The sequence below is a fragment of the Astatotilapia calliptera genome, chromosome 10, assembly GCF_900246225.1.
Source record: "Astatotilapia calliptera chromosome 10, fAstCal1.2, whole genome shotgun sequence".
NCBI classification, from domain to species: domain Eukaryota; kingdom Metazoa; phylum Chordata; class Actinopteri; order Cichliformes; family Cichlidae; genus Astatotilapia; species Astatotilapia calliptera.
The window spans coordinates 29310394-29333603 of NC_039311.1; the positions used below are offsets into that span (position 1 = coordinate 29310394).

The 23210-nt window shown below is 39.7% G+C and overlaps 2 protein-coding genes and 1 long non-coding RNA gene across 3 annotated transcripts; 2 read left to right on the forward strand and 1 right to left on the reverse strand.

The window, feature by feature from the left end:
- The first annotated feature begins 351 nt into the window (after positions 1-351).
- btg4 (B-cell translocation gene 4) lies at positions 352-4605 on the forward strand. Its single transcript, XM_026182639.1, has 4 exons — positions 352-860; positions 2439-2576; positions 3554-3833; positions 4140-4605. Exons 1-4 carry the CDS (start codon positions 688-690, stop codon positions 4341-4343), a joined length of 795 nt encoding a protein of 264 aa, XP_026038424.1. The 5' UTR covers positions 352-687; the 3' UTR covers positions 4344-4605.
- A 6170-nt stretch (positions 4606-10775) lies between these two features.
- On the forward strand, positions 10776-17215 carry LOC113030626 (heterogeneous nuclear ribonucleoprotein A/B-like). The gene is made up of 9 exons (XM_026182236.1): positions 10776-10909; positions 12386-12576; positions 12716-12884; positions 13086-13244; positions 13758-13889; positions 14259-14364; positions 14574-14720; positions 16155-16245; positions 17065-17215. The coding sequence occupies exons 2-8, from the start codon at positions 12410-12412 to the stop codon at positions 16223-16225; spliced, it is 951 nt and encodes a 316-aa protein (XP_026038021.1). The 5' UTR covers positions 10776-10909; positions 12386-12409; the 3' UTR covers positions 16226-16245; positions 17065-17215.
- A 2213-nt stretch (positions 17216-19428) lies between these two features.
- Positions 19429-22827, reverse strand: LOC113030627 (uncharacterized). Its single transcript, XR_003273615.1, has 3 exons — positions 22679-22827; positions 21398-21528; positions 19429-20051 (listed from the first exon to the last, which is right to left on the reverse strand). It is a non-coding gene; the product is annotated as an uncharacterized LOC113030627 (long non-coding RNA).
- Between the last annotated feature and the right edge of the window lie 383 nt (positions 22828-23210).

Here is a 23210-nt window from a genome sequence, read left to right on the forward strand (position 1 = left end):
CCAGAACCGTCTTGCACAACAGTATCACCATAAATAAGTGAAAGTGATTTTAAATGAAACTGGCTCAACAAAATAAATATAAGTTGTAAAAACAACTTTTTCAGTCTTGCACCATCATCAGAAATGCCTCTCTTCTTATGTGCTGATGAGCTGAGAAATGTAAATATTCTCTCTGCTTGGGCTTTATGGACAGATTTAATGTAGAAGTCTGTTCCTGCTGCACAGAACTGTTCACACATTTCATTGAATTTGGGGCATTTTAACATTGAAGAAGTGCAGACAGGGCGTTGTTTACATTTTAACCCTGAGAGGAGTCATTAAGTAAATCAGCATCAGCTGTGGCAGCTGGTCGCACAGCTGAACGGTGGTTTTATTAAAAACTCTTTTAGAATTTGATTTGAGTGAGGTTTCACTGCTGAGAAGGGTGCTGCTGCGTTTGCACATTTAGATGCATGTGGATATATTTGTGTTTTGGTGTCTTTGATGAAGCTGCCTTACAATTCAAGCTGAGTTCTCTGTTGAGCTTCAGCAGCAAATATGTTTGCTTGAATTGTTTGGTTTGGTTTCCAGTTTGCTCTGGATGTTTTTATTTTCTGTGGTACTAGGATCCCTACATGCGTTTTATCTGAAGAGATAATTTTTTTTAAATTACGGTTTCAGTTTGCTGTGCTCGGTAAGTGTGTCGCCATGAAGGAGGAAATTGCTGCCGCTGTGTTCTTTTTGGCTCGGCTGGTGAAGAGATACGGATGTCTGGACAATGACAGCAGAGAGCGCTTTGCTGCTTCCCTCACCTCCCTTCTGTTTGAGAACTACAAGAACCACTGGCACCCAAGTGCACCCGCCAGGGGTCAGGCCTACAGGTCAGTAATCCAAAAGCAATTTTTTTTTTTAAATTTATTTTTGGTTGTTTCAAAATGGCTGAAGGTCCTGCTTCCCCTTTAAAAATGAAAAGTTAACCAAACATAATATTAAAAATTAAAACTCAATTAAATTTAAGAGGAAAAACTTTGTTTCAAAGCTTGAATGTGTATCCATTTGGCACTCTCCTTTTAAGTTGTATGGATTTACTATAAGACAAGTTGGTTGGGGACCCACAGGAAATCAGATTATTTGATCAGAAATAAATGGTTAAAAATAAAATGATTTAAGTATTTTTCAGACTGGTGGCTTATGTACATGTACTGCATCCAGAGTGTTATTGCAGGCATGTTAACTTTGAACATAAACTGCCTTGAGGTGACTGTTGTGATTTGGTGCTGTATAGATAAAAATGAAGTGGCTGAGTTGGAGCCTGAGAACCTTTTTGTAGTGAACAGCTGTTTTGTAAAGTATCTATCCTTAGGTAAAGGTCTCGCTGCTGAAATAATGTTAAATGTTTCTCAGTCAAAATTCTTAATGAATATGTTTGCTTTAGTAACTTTATGTTATTTTGTATATTTTGATACAATTACTGATTTTATTTTTAATGAATGTCACTTTAATGTTGCAGCTGCTGATTGTATTAAATGTACTTGGCTATAAAGTATCCAAATCTTTAAAATTGTAAGGTTATGAAACTCTTTCTGCCTTCAGAAATGCAACAAATATTATGAACCCACTTTGTAATTGAAAGTATTGATTCTTTACTTAAAATACCAACTGTTATACTTGAGTTATTTAACCTTGTAAATGATCAAAACACCTGGAAAAACACTTGTAATGCTCCACTCTACTGGCCTCAGTAAGAAGCAGGACTGCAGCTCTCAGGTTTATTCACAGGAATATAATGGATATCAATCTAAATGTTGGCAGGTTAATTTTAAGCTTTGCTCAGCTGCTCAGAAAAATGCTTGACTTAGAATCTGCTCACTTTATCTGAGCAACCAAAGGAGAGGTCTGAAGACTCAAAGTACAAGACTCCTTACAGTGGTGCAGGGAGTAGAAACCAGCACAATAGAAATACATTTGCATTGCAGCTGTGCTTAAGTAAAGTACTGGAGTAAATGCACAAAGTTGCGTTCCACTGCTCACTTTGAGTGGTGCTAGACCCTGTAATATTAGGTGTTGTCGTGGGAAATACCCCCCCCCCCCCCTCTTTTTGTGCTCTAATTAAAATAAATGGGGCTTGCATTGCACACTACAGGCGACTCTGTAGTTCAATATTCTGCATTTTCTCATTTGATTCGGGACATAAAGAAATCGTACAATTTTAGGATTCATGAAAGAGATCTTCAGTTTGTTTTTGTACCATTTAAAGAACTAATGTGCTGATGCTATTCCTAATTGTCTGGCTTTAAACCACCTTTAACTGGCACCAACTACTACTCTTCCATCTATATTTTAATTGGATTTTTACTGGACTTGACATCTTGGTGACATGTGAAATTGCAACACTATTTAAAAAAAAAAAAAAAAAAAAAAAAAAAAAAACTTTCTTTGAGCTGCCCGGTGTTTTTCAGGTGTCTGCGTATGAACAGTGTTCGGCTACAGGACCCGGTGCTGGAGCAGGTCTGCGAGCGGAGCGGGGTGAGGTACGAGGACCTGGGCCTGCCCCAGGAGCTGACAGTGTGGGTCGACCCTGGAGAGGTGTCCTGCAGGTTTGCTTTAATCATTAGTCACCTTGCATTTGTGCGACGCTGCAGGTTACATTGTTTCAAAGTCCTCAGTCCTTTTTGGTTTCACATCTAACTTACTAACCAGATGGTAATATCATTAAGACATGAATAACCATTTATTTTAATGTCAGTTTAAAAGCAGAGTTTGAAGTAAATGCTTAATTATAATCTAATTATTGATCATCCACACAGTGACAAGACTTGAGGAAAAGTGCAAATAAATTGGTCTAATCAACTTTTTTTTTTTTTTATATGGCTCAAACAGGTGGTGATATGATTAGTTAGCAGTGTCTTCATGCCAAAGCTAGAGCTAACAAGTGGTTCAGCGAGTTACAAACCTAATGTTGAATCAATAAAACGAGTGTCTTTCTATAATACACAAAATCTTTATCTCAACTTCTCCTAGACCACCAGGAGTTAACAGCCAAACTGAAGGTTCTTAGCTATATCAATATACCATTGCATTGGCTGACAACCATTTAGCACGAAGATAAAATGACCTGTTTTTTGTTAACTATTTTACCTTGTGCATCTACCACACCTATAGTTGTAATTTCATTTTTACAAATAAGCATCGGATTACTTGTAATTAAGTTTGTCATGGGCATGTACTAATATATTCATAGTTGTGTACTTGATCATTGCTGCTAAGGGAAGGAATGGATTGTGACTGAAAAGGGCTGATTTGGCTTCCTTACTGGAGCTTTTTTTGTCCTGATTTCCTGCCACTAAACTAAAGATATGTGAAGCACATGAGTCGGGCTGATGTTGTCACAGCTCTGGCAGGTTTCTAGAACATTAGGACAAGGAGTGGTGGGGGAACAAATGTTTAGAGCAGTGTTAAGGTGGAACTTCTGGCCTCATAATGGAAAAGCCCTTTATTGTCATTGTACATGTACAAAGAAATCGTGAAACCTGAATTTGCCGTCAGTTTCTAATTTTCTTTTGAATCCCTGCAGGTATGGTGAACACAGCAGTCCATTCTGCGTCTCAGTGGTGGACAACTGTCGGCGCGGTAATGGGGAATTATCCCGCCGCATCCATGAAGCTGTGGAACGGGCGAGTCTCGAGGTCCCATCAGGAAGCTCATCAGATGAGGATGAAGATGGAGGTGGAGACAACAGCATGAGCACGACTACCAGCAGCAGCAGCCTTTCAACCCTCTGCCCTCAAATCCCACCCATGAACAGTGAACCCAAAACCATTCCGACTGTTAGCAACCCCAACAGTGTTTACAGGGTGAGTTCAATATATGAAATGCAGGACAATTTAAAGCCTCCCAAGCTTGTTTTATGACGATGATGATGGTAGTGTTTTATATCTTAACATATTCTCTGTAAGCTCATTAACATGAGACTTGGAAAAAGTAGGCTTCCTGAAAGTGCAAGTTGATTGACCATCTTCAGGAGCAGGTTTTTAGCCAAAAAAAAAAAAATGTAATTCTGCTGAATAACATTTTTAAAGCTAGAGCTTTGCAAAGTATTTTTAGTAACTTCTCTAAGAGATCTCAGGTTTTCTAAATGACTTTGTTGTACCTGTCTTCAGTTCAGCGAGTTCTCTCCAGGTGCCCCTCAGAGCTGGCTGAGGGAGAAGCGGAAAGGCTTTCCAGGAGACATGTTCCCACCTCATGGCGCTCCTGCTGGAGCCCACTTCTCAAGCCAGAAAGGCTTCAGATCCTATCGAGCCACGTTCACCTTCACTGGGCCTCGTGTTGACAAGTACCACTGGGTCAGCAAATCGCGATCCTAGCCTTAAAGCTACAAACCAGAATCTGGTTCCTGCTGATGTCGGATTTAGGCCACACACTTTGTACATCTTTTAAAGGATAAGCTTATTTGTACCTGATTTAAAGTAATGCTGTTTAAGTATGTTTTTAAGATGTGAAAATTGATATTTTAAATAATTCTTCACTCTAATTGTCTTTTTTAAATTAAAGTGTGAATAAAGTAACATTGACCTGTCATTGAAAAGAAATAAATAGATTCATGCCAGCTCTACTGGCCATAACATGTCTTGTTTTGGTTTTTTCTCCCTCTCTTAAACAGTTTTAGTTAACCTAACATTTAGGACTTTTAGATAAAACATCCAAAAGTTCTTTGAAAAACACTGAATCTATATTTACCTGTAAAGCGGGTCAGTCTGGAAGGAAATACAGCTGCGCTGGTGTGTGTGGTGGTTGTACTGGTAGTGTAGTTAGTGATTAGCGTGTAAGAACAATCAGCTAACGACACTGCCTATACAGCCACCCCAATCACACTGACCATCAGAAACTTGTAATCTTGCAGTAAATGCTTGTTGTAATAAAATGTATATTTTTGTCCCCTTTAGCTTGCCTTTTGTCAGTTTCATTTTTACTCTTCATTGAAGGCCCTTGTGCAGTGTCTGGTCCTGGTGTCACACCTGCAATATTTTTAGCAGAAGTGCAGGAGACCCTTTTCTTGCATAAACCTTGTTTCTGATACCTTACGAGATTGCCCATCTGCATCACTGAACGGCACAGGAAATCATTCCTGAATTCGGCCATCTCTCTCTGTAACCCATCCAACTAAGCAGAGCGTGCAATAGATGCACAACCTTAACATTTGCACATCCTCTACAGTGAAAATAGTTATATAGTTACAATTCCAATGTCAATCATATATATATATATATATATAAAATCTGCGTAATATTCTGAGATTTTTATAATTTTTGTTATATTTTGTAACTTTGTATTTAGTTCAGTCAGTTAAATGGAACCACATGTGATTTTCCCACTTCTTAAAAAACAAACAAAACCCCCCACTCACACCTTCCTTCAGGTAACATCAATAAAGCACATCGTGGGATGGGGCAAAGTCTCACAGTGGTTTCACCTTTAACCCCCAGTGACGGTAATGACTCGTTTTTGTTTTGTTGATTTTGTTTTTTCCCCCCAGACCTTGGCTCATGTGATGACTCGCATGATGAATAGCAGGTCAACGAGCTGCCAATACCTGGGACTGTCTGCCTTTTATTTTTAGAACAGAAGTGTTTTGGATACAAAGGGAAATGTCTTCACAATCTCAAGCAGCCAGCTGCCCACTTTTTTCAAGCTCTTATAATAACCAATGCTTCCTCTGACAGGATTTTTTTTCTTAAATCCTCCAATGGTGTGCAGTGGTTATCCCAGAAAGCAGATTATGTTTATCTGGAAGTTGTTCTGGTGGTTAACATGTTTTACAATTAAACTGTTGCTGGTTCAATTCCGGCCAAAGACAAAAATGTCTTCATTATTCATTATGAAGCGTATCTGGCATAAAACTATTTGAATCAAACTTGCAGAGCTCCTGTAGTGAACCTTTGGGCAAAGGAGCAGCCAGAAGTAGCTTAAATATGTTGTTTAGGGCAAATGAGTACATGCAAATTACAACACAGTTTTACAATGTAATAGTGTGTGTCAAAAATAGCTTGAAGCATTAGCAAATGCCATTTTCATGTTTAGTAAATGTAAGGGTACAGGGAGCAGATTACTCAGACTGGAAAAACAGGGAATCTGTAACCCTGTTCTGACCAGAAGGTGCCGGATCTGTTTATCAAAACATCCAAAATCCACCACTTAATCCATACGCACTTTATAAATCCCGACAAGCAGAAGTGCAAAAAGCCTTTTTTTCATGTGATTAGCTCTGAGCAGTTACCAGGCAACCTTCAGACACTCCAGGAGGGAGCTCAATAAACTAGTCCTATACTTCTGTAAAAGAGTGAAGTCACCACTTTGCAAAGCCACGTCTATGCCTTCTAATGCATTTTTGCCGTGGAAAAAAAAGTTTGAATGAGTCACATGCAGTAAGAGATCATTATTAGAACAACAAAAGCAGTCACACTGTCTAAGACAACTTTTCTCACTCTTATACTTGGTCTTTGGTAACAACGTATGGGCCTTAGCACCACAACCATACTTTTTGTGTGTGCGTATGTGCAAGAAACAGGTTGTGTCATGTTTTAATCTGTTTCTATAAAGCAATGACTTCTTAAAAAGTTAATATTTGATGTAAAGACAAAGTCTAATACGTAATTTTAGTTAAAATTAAATAACAATACCCACTCCAGTTAAGGATTTTTAACTTTTTTATTTATCCACATCTACAAATCTGGAAAATCCACATTGCAGGGAAAAGGAAGACAGGGACATAAAGCTCTAATTAGATTATTATTGCTGAGTGAAGATCCAAAAAGGGTTGAGGTTTGAGCCTGATGGCCTTTCCATCCTCCATTTCCAAAACAAACTCTTCAACTGGCATGTCAGTCATGTTACACATTTAGTATAGTGCATAATCATTACTTTGACACAACTGGATGGATTAAGTAAACTTGGAAAATATTTTTACTGAAAAAAAGTAGAAAAAGAAAGAATTTAGTCATGTTTAAAATGTGCTGCGTTCTTACCTGTCGTTGCTGCAGTTCTCATTCTGTTTACAAGTGACCACTGCTGAAACACAACTGTCTCCACAGATACCCTTTACTGTGTGTGTGTATGAGTGTGTGTGTGTGTGTGCCCATGTTGTACGTGCCTCAACTTGCCCGATAAAGCAGTAAACAGTCGTCCTGACCACCAGGACTGGCACGTTTTGCCCTATTTACAAATCCCCAGCACTCTTGTGTTTTAAGTACATTTGTTTCTACCCCACATTATTTGGCTCTGGTGTAAATGAAGAATCACTCTCTGGCCTGTAACTATAGTTTAAACCTACTTTCCCTCAATTTCCTACAGATTACAACTCCTGAATGGAAAGATTTTCTTTAACACAGGGGTGGTGTTGCATGAGAACCTGGGGCTGTTGTGGAGGTTCTGCAAGAATAAGTTGACCTGAGTCCTGTTCACTATTATTTTTCTCTGTATGTCAAAATCAAATCAAATCAAATCACTTTTATTGTCACATCACATGTGCAGGCACACTGGCACAGCACATGCGAGTGAAATTCTTGTGTGCGAGCCCCTCAAGCAACAGAGATGTGCAAACACAACAACACAAACGAGCAAAATACGCAAAATGTGAGCTTTTTTGTGTGGGATGTGTCAAATGCTGAAAAGTGTGCTTTGTTGTATTAATGAATTATTGTGGGGGAAATTGACAGTGATACAGTAGTCATTAAAATTTGTTCAGAATTTGCTAATTTAATCAAATCAAATCACTTTTATTGTCACATCACATGTGCAGGTACACTGGTACAGGACATGCGAGTGAAATTCTTGTGTGCGAGCTTCACAAGCAACAGAGGTGTGCAAAAATACAATACCATAAGAACAAGCAAAATATAAGAATGGCTAAATCTGAGAGTTATATGAATAAATATATGTACAATATAAGAGTGTATGCATTACTGAATGTGTATACTAAATATGTTTTTCTACGTGTGTGTATATATAATAATAGTGTATACTTTATTGATCCCCGTGGGGAAATTATTTGTTTTTCTCTGCATTTGACCCAACCCCCAACCACTCTACCTACTGAGCTATCCCTGCCCTCCTCGATTGGGCACCGTTCCCGGAGGCGCCAGTGGGTCAGTGCGCTGATCTCCTCCCTGTAAGCCGTCTCATCACCGTTGGTGATAAGACCCACCACTGTAGTGTCGTCCGCAAACTTCACAATGATGTTGGAATTGTTAGTGGCCGTGCAGTCATAGGTGTAGAGTGAGTACAGGAGAGGGCTCAGTACACACCCCTGTGGAGCACCAGTATTCAGTGTGATGGGGGATGAGGTGATGCTGCCCAGTCTGACCACTTGGCGTCTGTCAGACAGGAAGTTAAGGATCCAGCTGCAGAGGGAGGTGCTCAGTCCTAGATCCTGCAGTTTCCTGTCCAGCTTCGAGGGAACGATGGTATTGAATACTGAGCTGTAATCTACAAACAGCATTCTCACATACGTGTCTAATTAATGATGATTCATCTCATAAATCATGACACACTGCTCTCCTCTACATATGCTGCCTTTATAGGGTAAAAGTATTGGCATCAGCAATATTAGACCTATATTTGTATACGGATCAATGCTAAAATTTGCATTAGTGTAACACATCAATAAGTAACAGCCATGATCCACAAATGAAAAAACCTTCCCAGGAAGTGGCTGGACAGTCCACCAAAATTATTGCAAGAGAGCATCAACGAGTCATCGAGGAGGTCACAAAAGAACCAAGAATAACCTCTAAAGAACTGAAGGCCTCACTTCCCCCAGTTAAGGTCAGGTCGTCATTCACCAATAAGAAAGAGACTGGGGGCAAAAATGCTATCCATGGCAGAGTTCCAAGATGAAACCACTGCAAAAGAACACAAAGGCTCGTCTCACATTTGCCAAAAACATCTTGATGATCCCCAAAACGTTTGGGAAAACATTCTGTGGATTGAGGAGACAGAAGATGAACTTTTTGGAAGGTTTAAGACCTGTTACATCTGGTGTAAAATTAACAGATTTCAGAAAAAGAATATCATACCAATAATCAAACATCGTGGTGGTAGTGTGATTGTTTAGGGTCACTTTGCTGCTTCAGCACCTGGAAGACTTGCCATAAAAAACCTATAGTTTGTATATATACTGCATGTACTGTCTATTTGTGTGTGTGTGTGTGTGTGTGTGTGTGTGTGTGTGTGTGTGTGTGTGTGTGTGTGTGCGTGTGTGTGTGTGTGTGTGTGTGTGTGTGTGTGTGTGCACAAACTTGGCCAAAGACAGATGATTCTGATTCTCAGCAAGTCCACCTCTAAAAGGCTAAAAAAGAAGGAGAAGAAGAAGAAGAAGGCAAAGAGTGTGTAGTCAAAGTTCAGACTTAAACCAGATTCAGGTGCTTTGGCATGACCGTAAACAGGACATTCAGGTTCAAAAACCCTCCAATCTGACTACATTAAAACAATTCTGTAAACCAGCGGTCCCCAACCTTTTTTGCGCCACGGACCGATTTACGCCCGACAATATTTTCACGGACCGGCCTTTAAGGTGTCGCGGATAAATACAACAAAATAAAACTAGTACCGTACCGAAAAAAAGAAAATTTATTCATAACACACGTGAAAAGACCCAGGAAAACCGAGTAAACGATAAAAACGATAACAAAATAACGCTGAAAACCGATAAAAACCCTGAAAACTATACATTTCACACCTGAGCCTCAACTCTCGCGGCCCGGTACCGAACGACTCACGGACCGGTACCGGTCCAAGGCCCGGGGGTTGGGGACCGCTGCTGTAAACTGCTTGCTTTTATGTTGCTTTTATTCTACTGTGTACAGCAGGGGCGTCAAACTCAAATACACAGTGGGCCAAAATTCAAAACTGGAACAGGGCTAACGTTAATATTTATTGAAATATATTTATTCCTCCAGATATAAGAATGAATCTTTTCTTATGGACTCAAACACGTTTTGCTGAAAAACTGAATATGGAACATGCAAAGCTTAATACTAAACAATATATATATTAGCTGTATAATACCAGTAGGCAAGCTCTAATAGTAATTTGGTATGGCTTCGCGGGCCAAATGTAATTAGGTTGCGGGCCAAATTTGGCCCACGGGCCAGAGTTTGACACCTATGGTGTACGTGACCTTGAGTGTTTTTGAAAGGCGCTTTCAAATAAAATGTATTATTATTATTAATTCTACAAATAATAATTGGCAAAAAAAAACCTCCACAGCAATGTGAAAGACTTATTAGTTCTCGCTACCATGGGTTGTACAACCAGTTATTAGGTTTAGGGGGCGATTACTAATTCTCATAGGGGCATTTTTCCCATTAATAAATAAAATCACCATTTAAAAACGGTATTTTTATTTTTTCGTAGGTTATCTTTGTCTAATATTAAAATATTATTGATGATCTGAAACATGTTCGTGTGACAAATATGAACAGTACAAAATGTCTTCTTTAATCCCTGATGTCGCAGAGGATCGTAACAATGTAGCGAAGCTACAGTACAAACATCGGTTTCACTTTTAAAGCTATTTGTAGCCGACTAAAATGAAGCTACGGAAACACACATTAGTATTATTCACGCTTTTAAGCCTAGCATGTTTAAAACGTTTCTTTTGAGACGCCACTCTAAAAAGAAAGCAGAACACAGGAAGCAGGAAGGACGTTTGGCTACTGAATGTGGCTTTTGTCACAGCGGGCGAACAGTCAACCAATGATCCAACGCCTTTAACTTCAAAAGGGTCGCTTTCGTCCAATCACGCATGTCGACATTACGACGTGGTTGTTTCTTGGTCACATCCGGTCATATATATGTTGCCACGAGTTAGCGGCGAATTTGGAGCGTGTCCATTTTGAACAGCCACTCGGCGTCCCCGGTATTTTCAGTCAAAGTAAGAACACGTTTTTATTGTTATTTTGGGTAATAGCAAATATAAGAGTAGTAAATAGAAACTGTAGGAGTTCCGGTTTATATCGTGCTTATTTCCATCGTGATTCTTCTGCGGCGACCATTTTGTTCGTGTGCGGTGTTTTCTTGTTAGCCTGTAAGCATGGCTAGTTCGTTAGCTGCAGCGTGCTAATGTGCGTTAGCGCGGCTTTTGCACGCTATGAGTCTCTTGTTCTCTTGATGATTCTCATCCGTTGTGCATAATGGCAGTTTTTAAGTGCACTTTATATCATCTAAACGGTTTTTGTGTTTGGTTGGTTGCCCATCTGATAGCCGGGCCTGCTGTCTGCCCCGAGCGGTAACGGAGCAAAGCGCGGTCCGCTTAAACGTTTGGACAACATGGAAGACTCACGCTCTTTCTTTCCTTTCAACCGCGGCTGTGGGGTCACTGGTGCACGCACAACTGCGTGTAACTGTCTTATTACTGATGATGGTCGGTGGTGTGTAAATAATAAATAACCTGCCGATATATGGCGCCATTGCAATGATCGGACTAACGCTTTAACTTAAAATTAGCATTCAGTTAGCATTATGTATGCGGCTCTTTATTAGCATTCCGATTTATGCTCAATATTCTCTGAAAATAGGGACGAATAGAAATATCTTTAGGCCGTGTTTCGGCTCTCCTTATACAGTAATTTCCAAACTCTGGGAAAAAATAGTTTCTATTGCTACTTGAATTTAAATGAGTACACTCTTTGTGTGTATCTGTTTAGAGTTAATTAGTTTTTATCCCGGGTGTTTTTAAAGCCATGTGCCTATTCTGTTGTTTTGTTATGATGCTATTGGTTATGTTTAACTATTTTAACAAAGGACCTTTAAAACTATACATTTTAAAATGTAGGATCCTAAAAATCACTAGAAATTAAGATGTAAAGTAACAAATGTTTAAAATACTACACACTATTAGTTGATCACAGAAGATCAACTAATAATATAGGACTAAAACCATACATTTATTATACGCTAGTAAAAGCCATTCTGTAGTTTAAACGTCAGTATTTTCAGATGGGAAGTGCTGCCTCGTTTTTTGTTTTGGTTAAACTTTGCAGAGAGGATCCTTTTGGTAAATAAATCAACAGCATTTTAGAAGTTCTGCCTGTTGCAGAGTATGTAATGTACATTTAAGTATGAGTGAGTTTAAAACCAATGTGAGAGCGACTTAAAGTCAGCATAAGTGTGGCTGAATTTTAATCAGTCTTATTTGAACAAATTAGCAAGTGAGAGCAAAGATGGGATCAGGTAGTGATATGAACAAAATGTTTCTTGTCCTTGTTGAAGAGTATTTATAAAGCATCAAAAACGTAAAGAAAACAATACCGCTTCCAGTTAGTGTTGTGCGTGAATTGATAAATGTTGGTTTAATGTAGTCTGCTACCTACTTCTCCAATCTCTCAAACTTTGTCCTGTCCCATCTCAGTCATTTGAAGATCCCACCGTCAGAATGGCAGACGCTGACAACCTGCTCATGGAGACATCAGAGCAGAACGGCAACGAGGGAGAGGAGGAGCAGAATGGAGCTGAGCTGGAGCAGATGGCCGGGGACGAGGAGCAGGACAACAACACAGATGGCGGAAAGATCGACGCTAGCAAAGGAGAGGAGGATGCTGGGTGAGTGTCTGGTTGGACTGTGGTTGGCCACATGTGATGTGTGCGAGGATCTCGTGCTGGCATGATGAGCCTTGGGAAAATAAACTGTGAAACCTTGTAAATGAAGAAATGTTAGCAATGTCTACATGTAATTTTACAGGAAAATGTTCGTGGGCGGCCTCAGCTGGGATACGAGTAAAAAGGACCTGAAGGATTACTTCAGTAAGTTCGGTGAGGTGTCAGACTGCACCATCAAGATGGACTCAAACACTGGCCGATCCCGAGGCTTTGGTTTCGTTCTCTTCAAAGACTCTGCCAGCGTGGATAAGGTGACTCCCCTCGTAACTGAGCATAATTTCATCCCGAACGGGCTCCAGAAGCTTTTATGGGAGAACGGTTCTTAGTAATATAAATGAATCATATGCTAATCAGCCACACTGCCTTGTCTGCATTATTAGTCATCTCTGTGATGATGACTCTAATCTCTGTGCTGTTATTGTCTGTTAATGGTAATATATCTGTATCCACAGGTACTCGAGCAGAAGGAACACAGACTGGATGGACGCAATATCGACCCTAAGAGGGCGATGGCTATGAAGAAGGATCCTGTCAAGAAGATCTTTGTTGGGGGTTTGAACCCAGAAGCAACTGAGGAAACCATCAGGGAATACTTCGGCGCCTTTGGAGAGGTTGGTTTCAAATAAAATGTATTTTAAATATCTGCGGTTAGAATGCAGCAACCACTGCATCTCTCTTGTATGTTGAGTCTTCTTGGTTAAGTGTTTCCAGAGTTAAACTTGGGTAGATGGCAGTATCATTTTTATTCTCCTGTACAAACTCCGTGGATATGTTTGAGAGCCACTGACTTGCCCAACTTTGTACACTCATGCAATTCAACACATTATTTACAGTTTTAATCCTGTTCTTACCAGCTAAACTGGTCCAAGCCATAAATTAACCACATGTACATCACCACTGGCCAGTAAACAACAAAGTTGTAGATTAATTTGAGGAAGTCATCCTGTTAAGGATAAATAATAACTGAGATATTCTGGCACTTGTTTGTGTGTTTGAAGTTTGACTAAATGATGTGGCCGACATTTTTAAAGCAGAGATAATTTACTCCTGAGACTGTCATACTACATGCACCGTATTTGTTGTTTCTGATCAAAATCTTTTCTCCAATCCTCCCTTTTTTTCAGATCGAAACCATTGAGCTCCCAATTGACCCCAAATCAAAGAAAAGGAGGGGATTCATCTTCATCACATACAAAGAGGAAACCAGCGTAAAGAAGTGTCTGGAGAAGAAATACCACAACATCCAGGGTGGCCGGGTAAGCAGTTATTCCAGAAGTGCTGATGTACAGCTGGAAATCAGCTTAAATTCTTCTAATCAGCTACCTGGTGGACAGTGCAGCCTCACCTGTGATCTGTTTTGGTGAAGAGTGACAAAGATTAAGCCACTACAGATTAACTTGTTGCAAACTGATGTTTGACCAAGTCAGTAGTTAAACCCTGAGTTAATGCTTGAGATGTTTTTGAAATTTACAACTTTGAGTTTTCTCTGTATACACATGGGAAGTGGGTCACTCTTTAATTGCAAATGTTTTTTATAAATATCGCAAGGCGGTTTTAACGTTAGTTTTGTTTTAAAGGCCACATAAAGGAGAGAATGGATTTTTCAGTATGTATATCTCTTTTAGTGTGAGCTGAAAATTGCTCAGCCAAAGGAGGTGTACCAGCAGCAGCAGTACGGAACAGTGCGTGGAGGTGGCTATGGAGGAGGCCGAGGAGGCAGGGGCCGTGGAGGTAAATGACGATGATCACCCTCTTCCTTTCTGGATTTTCTTGTTTGTTTTGAATCTGTATGATCGGGTAAATGCTAAGAGGCTAGGTCACTGTTGACAGCACGTTTTAGTGGTAATGGGTATTAATATGTAATTTGGAACTTCTCGTGTACTTCTCGAGTTGGATGATATTGAAGTTTAGACCAAACTCATGTGCACTTTGTGTTTCAGGTCAGAGCCAGGGCTGGAACCAGGGCTATGGAAACTACTGGAACCAAGGATATGGCAACCAAGGCTATGGCTATGGTGGATATGGCAACTACAGCAACTATGACTACTCTTCTGGTTACTACGGATATGGTCCTGGATACGATTACAGTAAGTGCAAACATGCAGACGAGTTGTAACTTGGAGTAACAGTTAACACATCGAAGCCCAAACCTGAGGTGTACGCGTCAGTACTGATTGTGATTGTTTCCCCTTACCCCGCCCCCACTACAGCCACAGTACAAGAGTAAACTGCTTGATGTAGCCATGCCAGTACTTCTAGACCTTTGAGCTGTTCCACTTGCTCTGATAAACTTGCTAACATAACGTTTAAGATGTTCATTTTTCCCTCAGTTATATTCCTATAGATGCATAAAGTTGGTGCTGCATTAACCCTTTAAGACCTACCATAGAACCAAGTCCGCCAGAGCTTATATTATATTTTTACATGCAGTGGAGCCATTTTTGGGAGCATTTCAAGTTGCTATACATCAATACAACAATTATAGCCCAGATTTTAATAATATGTCTGCATTAAGTGCATAGTAATTGCATAAATTGCAAAAAAGTGCAATAAACTACAAAAAAATTGAAAATCGTTTTTGCTTTTTTAACATATTTCTAGTTAGAGAAATTTAAGAGGTTTATCCCTCAAAACTGTAAATACAAAAAAGTTGCACAAAATAGTTTCCCACCACAGGAAATTTATTTTGAGTGTCTTCATAGTTTTATTTTTGAAATACACCAATTTTTATACACTGCAGGAAAAACGAAAATAAATATTATACTGCAAATTTGCAAAAAAGCAGCATATGCATCAAAATAAACTATTTCCAGCAGTGCAATTTGAGTCCTAAGCATCCCAGAAACGACACAGAAAGTCATAAAGTCAAAGATAACTTTTAAAAACAGTATAGGCCCTGTGGCCCTGATGGTAAAAAAAAAAAAAACCCACGAAAATGACGTCGCTTCCGGTTTCGGGCAATGGCGGACATGCAAAAGTTCGTGCTGACGTATATTCCAACATAGGAAGTGTTATGAACAGCTGATCGGCAAAGCGTGTTTCTGGAATATTATGTTTTTGTTGCTGCAAGTGCTTTTTATGCAGTTTTTGTAAAGCTATATGTGGGAGGAAACTGTGACCGAGGACAAGATGATGGCATAAGATGTAAGTACAACTCCTCCGGTTTCATATGCAAAACAAATTATTGCGCTAGCTTAAGTGGTTGCAGAGCTACCGGGATTTAAAAATAGTTACGCAAAACAGAGCGTGCCCGCTCCGACCGGCTCTAAAGGGTTAACAACCTAAAATTTGCCAAAACACATCTGGCTCGCGTTTCCTGGTTTGACTCTTGGAGTTTGCCTCGTTCCTGCCACCCATCTTTAGTGTTTAAGACATCATTGAGTGCCATGTTTTCTTCTCAAGCCTCTAGAGTGTAGTTTGGGGAGCCGGAGAACTGGGTTCCTGTCCTGCTCTTTACTTAACACTCAAACATCATCTGTCAGATGTTGAGCTCTTGCTTTAATACTGCGTCTCCTTCACAGACCAGGGCAATGCCAGCTATGGAAAAACCCCAAGGCGGGGGGGACACCAGGCCAACTACAAGCCATACTGATGGTCACTTGGCAGTGCAAGGTATGACATTGCTACAACGCAACATGTGCGACTGTGTCCTAGTGCTACGTATTCCAGTTTAAACAGTGGATAGACTTATTAGACCCCCACTCACACCTTGCTGTTGTAATTTCAAGTTTGCATGAGTTCCCCTTTGATTTGACCTGTCATTGTCCCAAACATAGCTGTGGGGTCAGTCCTGGCTTTCACCAAATGGGAAAACATTCCTTTCCAATCGTCACCAGAAATGCCAGGCAGTTGGATTAAATATTGTGTTTTAATAATAGAACACAGGTCCCCAAAATGTTAGCTGTTAGGCAGCCACCTGCTGCTGACTGACTGCAGTTAGCATAAATATCATTGTTCAGGATTGTTTTACTGCTGGACACAGATGCCTGCAGACATAACTGATGACTAGTTGCTCTTTTGTTTTTATTTTTGGTTTCTTTTTAATGCAACTCCATTTGAACACCTGGAGGACACATTTACAGTTGGCGCTGTGTCTCAGCTGAGTATTTGATCATAGTAAACTGGCGAACATGTGGACGTCCTCCTGTAGCCTCATGCTCGTGTTAGTTCCTGCATCTGTTTGGGTCAGAATCTAACTTGAGTAAATTGGCTGCCAGGAGCATCTCTGCTGTTGAAAGTGAAATAGAGAGCACTTAGATGTTTCACTTGGCACTGAGCTACTAATAGCTGCTGTAAGTGGAGAACAGATTGAAGTTTTCAAGTTAAAATACTCATAGAAAGCTGTCTTTTTAAAAGTTTAATTTCCCTTTGAAAAGATTAGACTTTGAATGGTTTGTTCCAGCTGTGTCATTAATGTGTTTCACCCCTCAGGACTCCAGTGATCCAGTGAGACCGACGGCTGGACGGACACACACTGGGCCAGACTCGACCTCTTTTATGACAGAAGACCATTTGTACAGAAAACACCAGAAATGTAACTTTTTTCTTTTCTTTTTTTGTTTTTGTTTTTTAAACCCTATCAGTTTTAGTTTTTATTTTTCCCTCGTGTTTTTGTTTTTGTTTTGTTTCCTCGTCCCCTTCCACATTTCCACCGGAAGTGTAATTTTTACTGTACTTTTTGGTACCTGTTTTGATTCTATTGTATTGTAAGGGTTGTATTTTACATGTTTGATGGCTTTACAGGTTGAAAATCTTGGCGCTGTAAAGGAGCTTTTTTGACAAATAAATACAGTTTTCAGTAAATTTTGTTCTGATGCTTCCAGGTTTTGGGGAGGAATATGAAACATTGAGTGGGTTTAGGATTAAAGTTCAAATGTCAAGGATAATGTTGATTATGGAATTCTTTTTTCCCCCCTCCCCCCCTTTCTTTCCTCTTTGTCCCTCCTTACATGGATTCCAGTGTACCTAAGAAGGATTTTTAACTTGCCAGATTTCATCAGTTGTAAAACACAGGTTAAAAGACTGTTCCAGGCTGTTTGAACCCAACATCTGGAAGCCTGCGGGGTGTGTGGGATGTGCTGGGAGGGGAAATGTTTTGTCACTTTAGATCGTGTTCTTCATACGCCGTTGGTTTTAGAAATGACCGTTTCTGAAGTTAAATGTCTTTTTTTCTTTTTCTTCTTTTCTTGACGGACTTGAGGGCCAGTGTCGTCGTCTCAGCCAGTGTCTCTGGCATTTATTAGTAATAAACATTCTGGTTTGTAATGATCTTTGTATTTTTAATTCTTAATGTTACTGTTAATGGTCCAAGTCATTAGATAAAACTGTTTCAATAGAAACTGTCCAAAAAGGAAAAGGAAGTTTCCTACTGAACTACAATTGAGCCCCTGCGGTTTTTATTTTTCAGTCATTTGTGATTGATCCCAGTTTGACCTCAGCATGCCAATTCCAGGGAATCCCAAATCCAAACGTCTGTGTTCCCTGGATGTCACCTGGACCTCTGTCCGCACCATTATGTGCACGTAGATGCTTCATGCGTTACTTTTTTTTTTTTTTAAATTAATTCATCACTATTGATGCTTGGTGCATTAGGTGGCATTCTGTGATGATGATGAAGGATGCACCTTGCGTTTCTGCAGTTGTCTCTGTAGTTTGGTGTTGGGGCTTTGAACTGAAATGTGGCTGTGCGCAAACAAAATAAATGCGTTTTTAAAAAAAAAAAAAAAATCAGGCCTGTCCCAATGATCGCTCAGATGTGGCTGAAGTTGAAGGAAAAACTGCCATGTTTTGTGGACTCCAGGTAAGAAAAGTAATACCTGACGTTCTCTTTGAAGCCTGAATGAAGAGACTAGAGTGCAAGTACACTACGGTAAAATGACGTCTTCCTTGAGCTACAACTAAACAACGATGGCAAAGGCAGGGTGGTGCTTTTTGCACTTCAGCTGATAACTCCCTTCCCCCCCAAAGCTGGTATATTTTGTCTGTTTGTTTTTCCCGTGTTCATTCTTTGTTATACCTGGAAAAAAAATGAGCCATAATGAGCGTCTTGCAGGTAATAATTGTAGTTAGAATAATAACCACATTTTTATTGGAGACAGCTGGGCAACACCCAGAGCTATCGACTTTATTTTTCTCATCTTTGCTTAAATACCTAAAATGAAACAGTAAAATAAGCACAGTTTACTAAAATCAAATCCTATCCTTTTGGGAAGTGTTGTTAATGAAGTTGCTGTTTCCACTAAAAGCCACTAGATGGCGCTGCTGTTAAACTCAGCTCACACCATAGCGTGTTTCTCAGTCACAGGCGAGTTTAGACCCTTTCATCAGAGCACCCTTAAAAACAACTAATTAATAGTGTTAATAACACCGTATCTTAGTTTATTTTCTGGAATTATCTTTGTTCTCTAAATGGCGTTCAAAACATTAGCTAATGTAGCTTAAATCACCAGAGATTATTAGCTAACCTTCTGTTTCACTAGTCTGCTGGTATATCGGGAGTTGCCAGTTAGGGAGCTGATGTACTTATGAATTATTATAGTTTATTTTAAAGAAAAATCCTTTTCTGGTCGATTTTGTCTTCAGTGTTCAGATTTTGCGAGATGTATAGTCGTGTAACTTTTGCAGACACTGTCAACAGTGGAAAGTCCATTTTAGAATTACTCTGGTGTTTTAAGAGCATCTTGATTGTGGATAATTCCAGTTGAATGAAGAACAAAAACAAAGGTTTTCATCTGTAAGACTCCTGAACTGATGGCAAATGAAATTACTTATATGAAGCGAAAACAAACTCACAGGTACTTTAGCACTTTTTAATTCAAGTTTACAATCACCATTAACCCTGTACTTCATACACCTGTAGATTCAATTACAGGTCTTCTTTTAAACTTCGACTTCAGCAATGGCTGGTAGCACCGGGGCCTTGAATCTTCTGGTCTGTCTGCATGTGATGCGACAACTAGATTTCCAAACATAGACTACACCTGTCTGTCTTTCTTCTGGTCTGTTTGGTGAGGCTGCACCTTCCGATGTCTCTTTGGCTTTATCATCTTTTTCAAAGCCTGTCTTTCCATCCAGGGATGTCTCCCCACTGCTCATATCAAGAGTCCAACTTCTCATGGGGTCCTTACGGCAAATCCTAACCCTGACTAGAGTCTTATGCCCCTCTGAACTGGTGAAAATGGGTTGACGTGCTGAACCCTCAGATTGTGAAAGCTGCCTGTTTGTTTTGGTCCCTTCATTGGGCCATCCTCTGCGGACGAGTCGGGCTGCCATGAGGAAGGAGTCAGCCTGGCTGTGCAGCATCTCGGAGCAGTATGACAGCGGCGGCCCGGGCATGGCCGACTTAGTGTCCCGGTCAGAAGGTGCTGGCTTACTGCTGCCTACCATCCTTCTGTTGTTACAAGTCGCCACCTCTGTTGCTGTAATACAGAAGGTATAGATGCACCAAAACATTATGAGTAGCCTCTTCCACAAAGACATAAACACTGACTCTCAGCCAAGAGTGACCTCAGCATTCTTTCAGTTTATTCGTAACTTTCTTTGAATTATGTTCACACTGCATGATAAATTATGGAGTGAACACATGGGAGACTGAAAAAGACAAAAAAAAAACCCCACATTAAACAACAAAAGTCATATTTATCACCTCTATTTACGTCCAATATAGACATGTCCAAATATTAGCAATAGTGTCAGAAATCTGACACTCCACAATTCACAAGCTATTTTATAACACTGTCATTAAGTGTCCAGTAAGGTTTTTGTAATTAACTAAAAGTAAACTAAAACTAGATGTGAAAAAACATTTCAGTAAACTTAAATAAAAATAAAAACTGGACTTGAAAAACATTAAAAACAAACTGAAGCAATTTTGTGAACTTGGAAAACTAAACTAATAAAAACTAAACTAAAGCTGTGATTAGACAAATATTTTCAAAGTGATTGGCTGAAAGAATCTTTGTTGGTGCTGAAGGAAACTGCAGATACTTTTTACTCCGTCTCACTTTAACATCACAAAAGGGATGTAGGTATTAATCTGGAGGTAAAAAAAAAGGGTGCTGGTGGTAGCACAACTTTTCTACTTGTGCAGCATTCAGATGAATCTTAGCTGAAATTTCTCTTCAATCAAAAAGAACATTTGTAGTTAGAAACATGTCAAATGCATTGTGGTGCTCGAACTTAAAAGCCATATGGTTCCCTTTCCCCCTGTTGAGCAGATATTATGTGGGGTAAAAGCTCTGGTTTGCTGCTGAACTCGGTCACCTTGGACAATACAGTTTTGTATTGCTGATAAAGAAAAGCCAGTGTTACATTGACAGTGGCTGGTCTGTAACCTGGATTGTGTCCAGGGCTTCTTCCTTCCTTGCTGTTTGCACTGATTGCACTGATATTTGGTCCCTGGTCTTTACTTTTGGAGTTCAGCAGGTTTATCTGCTGTGAACACGATTTCATGTTAGTGTCTGCTGAGCAAGCACATTTTAAAAAACGGTTCTTGTACCAAACTAGCAGGGCTCAGAGCATCTCTGTCTGCCAACTCGACCCAGTTAAACATGTTTTTATCTGAACTTGTCTGGCTCTTATCTAGGGTGCATCTTATAGCTTTAATGCAGCTGCTGCTGAAGCAGTTTGTTTTCATTAATTCTCCAAGAGGTGGAGGCAGACGTCTGTAAGAGCAGCTGCAAGTGAGACCATGACAATAACAATGGCACATTGAAGCAGCGTTTCCTAGAATGTGGGGAACTTTACTTGAAGTTGTGAAGCTCACCTTACTGGAGGCTACTGAAGCTGGATGGATCTGCCCTGGAGATGCTGACAGCAGCCACACCGCCCAGGCGGAGGAGGGTACAGGGTGTGCAAGCTAAAAGATGGACCCCCAGGACCTCTGGTGGAAAAAGTCTTGGAAGAAAAAAAACAAAATAATAGAACTTAAAGATTAACTGAAAACAAGATTTAAGGCTTGATGCCAGCAAAGAACCACTTTTTAAGCACGACTGATACAAATTCCTGTACCTTCAGTAGATATTTAATGTCATAATCAAATATAATATTAAATGATATATGGTATAATGATCAACAAGCACATGCTGTCACTTTGGGAGCATCACCACAGTTCTGTCAATATTGGCAATAATAGCTAACTCCACACTGACAGTGTCACCTCCGGACTCTCTGCTAAGCGACCTATGGACACTGGCTGGATCTGCACTGTCACTGAAAGCAGAGGTTCTCTGTACTTTGCAGTTTTTACTTTGCAGTTAATTCAGGGGTTATTTTTCTTCTGCTTTACGCTTTTTAGTCAATATAATCCTTAAAATTCATTCACAGTGGTCGCAAAGAAAAAACACTTTAAAAGTTTTGGACTCAAATGTTCCCTTCAGACCAACTAACCTGCAACATTGGTCTGTGTTTGCAATCCTGTAAGCCTTGGTATATTTGTTTATTATTCAATACATGTATGCAACTCAATCAAAGTTGAGTTGATATCAAACATTGGATAAGACATTGGAATTTTTCAGTAAGACTGAATTATGCAGCCAAAAGTAATAAATTACTTCAGAGGTTTTCAGTATTTGACTCACCGTAGACAACAAATATATTTAGGTACATTTATGTAAAGACACTTGATTTTTCCAGCCGTAAAGAAACTTAAAATAAAAACATGCTGTTAAGTAGACTGTTTCAGTCCAGACTGTGCCATTTTTTTCAGCCTCACTTTTGACGTAAACACAGTGTGAAAATCATACAGCAAGGTTATTATTAATCATGAGAAAAATATAAAATTTCAATAGAAAATCTGGGAAATTAATATTAATAATGCAAAAGTCAAATTCAACTTTAACTCTGAGTATTGTTTTTTTAACCACATTAATGAAACTCAGACTACAAGAAATGCATGATGATGATCAGCTCTAGCCAGACCTGTACAAAAGCATGCTGCTTTAAAGGTGATAATTCATCTTTAAATATTTAGATTATCGACAGTTATGTAGTTATCATAGAAGCACACTAATGCAAACTATGACGTGGGTGTGGGTTCAAGTTATACCAGATTTCAGTCGAAGATCCTCATTTTTCTCTGTGCTCTTCTTCGTCTTCTCAGGACTGACTGATCCACTTCTGCGTAATCTCGATCTGAACGCTTTTTCACCTCTCTCTCTCTCTCTCTCTCTCTCTCGCTGACTCCCACTCGTTCTCTCCTCCTCTCTGCAGCTCAACTACCACTAACAGAATTTAAATAAGAGGAAATGTGGCACTATAAACAGTTTCGTTAAAAAGTAACAGTGCATGAGGTGTTTACATACATACATATTGACTGTGCAAAAGAACAGCCCTGAAAAAACAAAAACTAATAAACACACAGTTTGCATTCTACATTAAAACCTGAAAGTTGCAGAAAATGATCTGAAAACCAGGACTCAAGGTTACGTCGTGTCCTTGCTCAGGTGCTAAACCTGCACGTATCTGTATTTTTAGCACAGCAATGCACAAAACCACGTAGCCCTGTCACACTGCAGCTCAGTGTTGCAAATAGTAAAAGTGAAAGTAGGTCTGTTGGCAACTCGTAAAAACAAAAACAA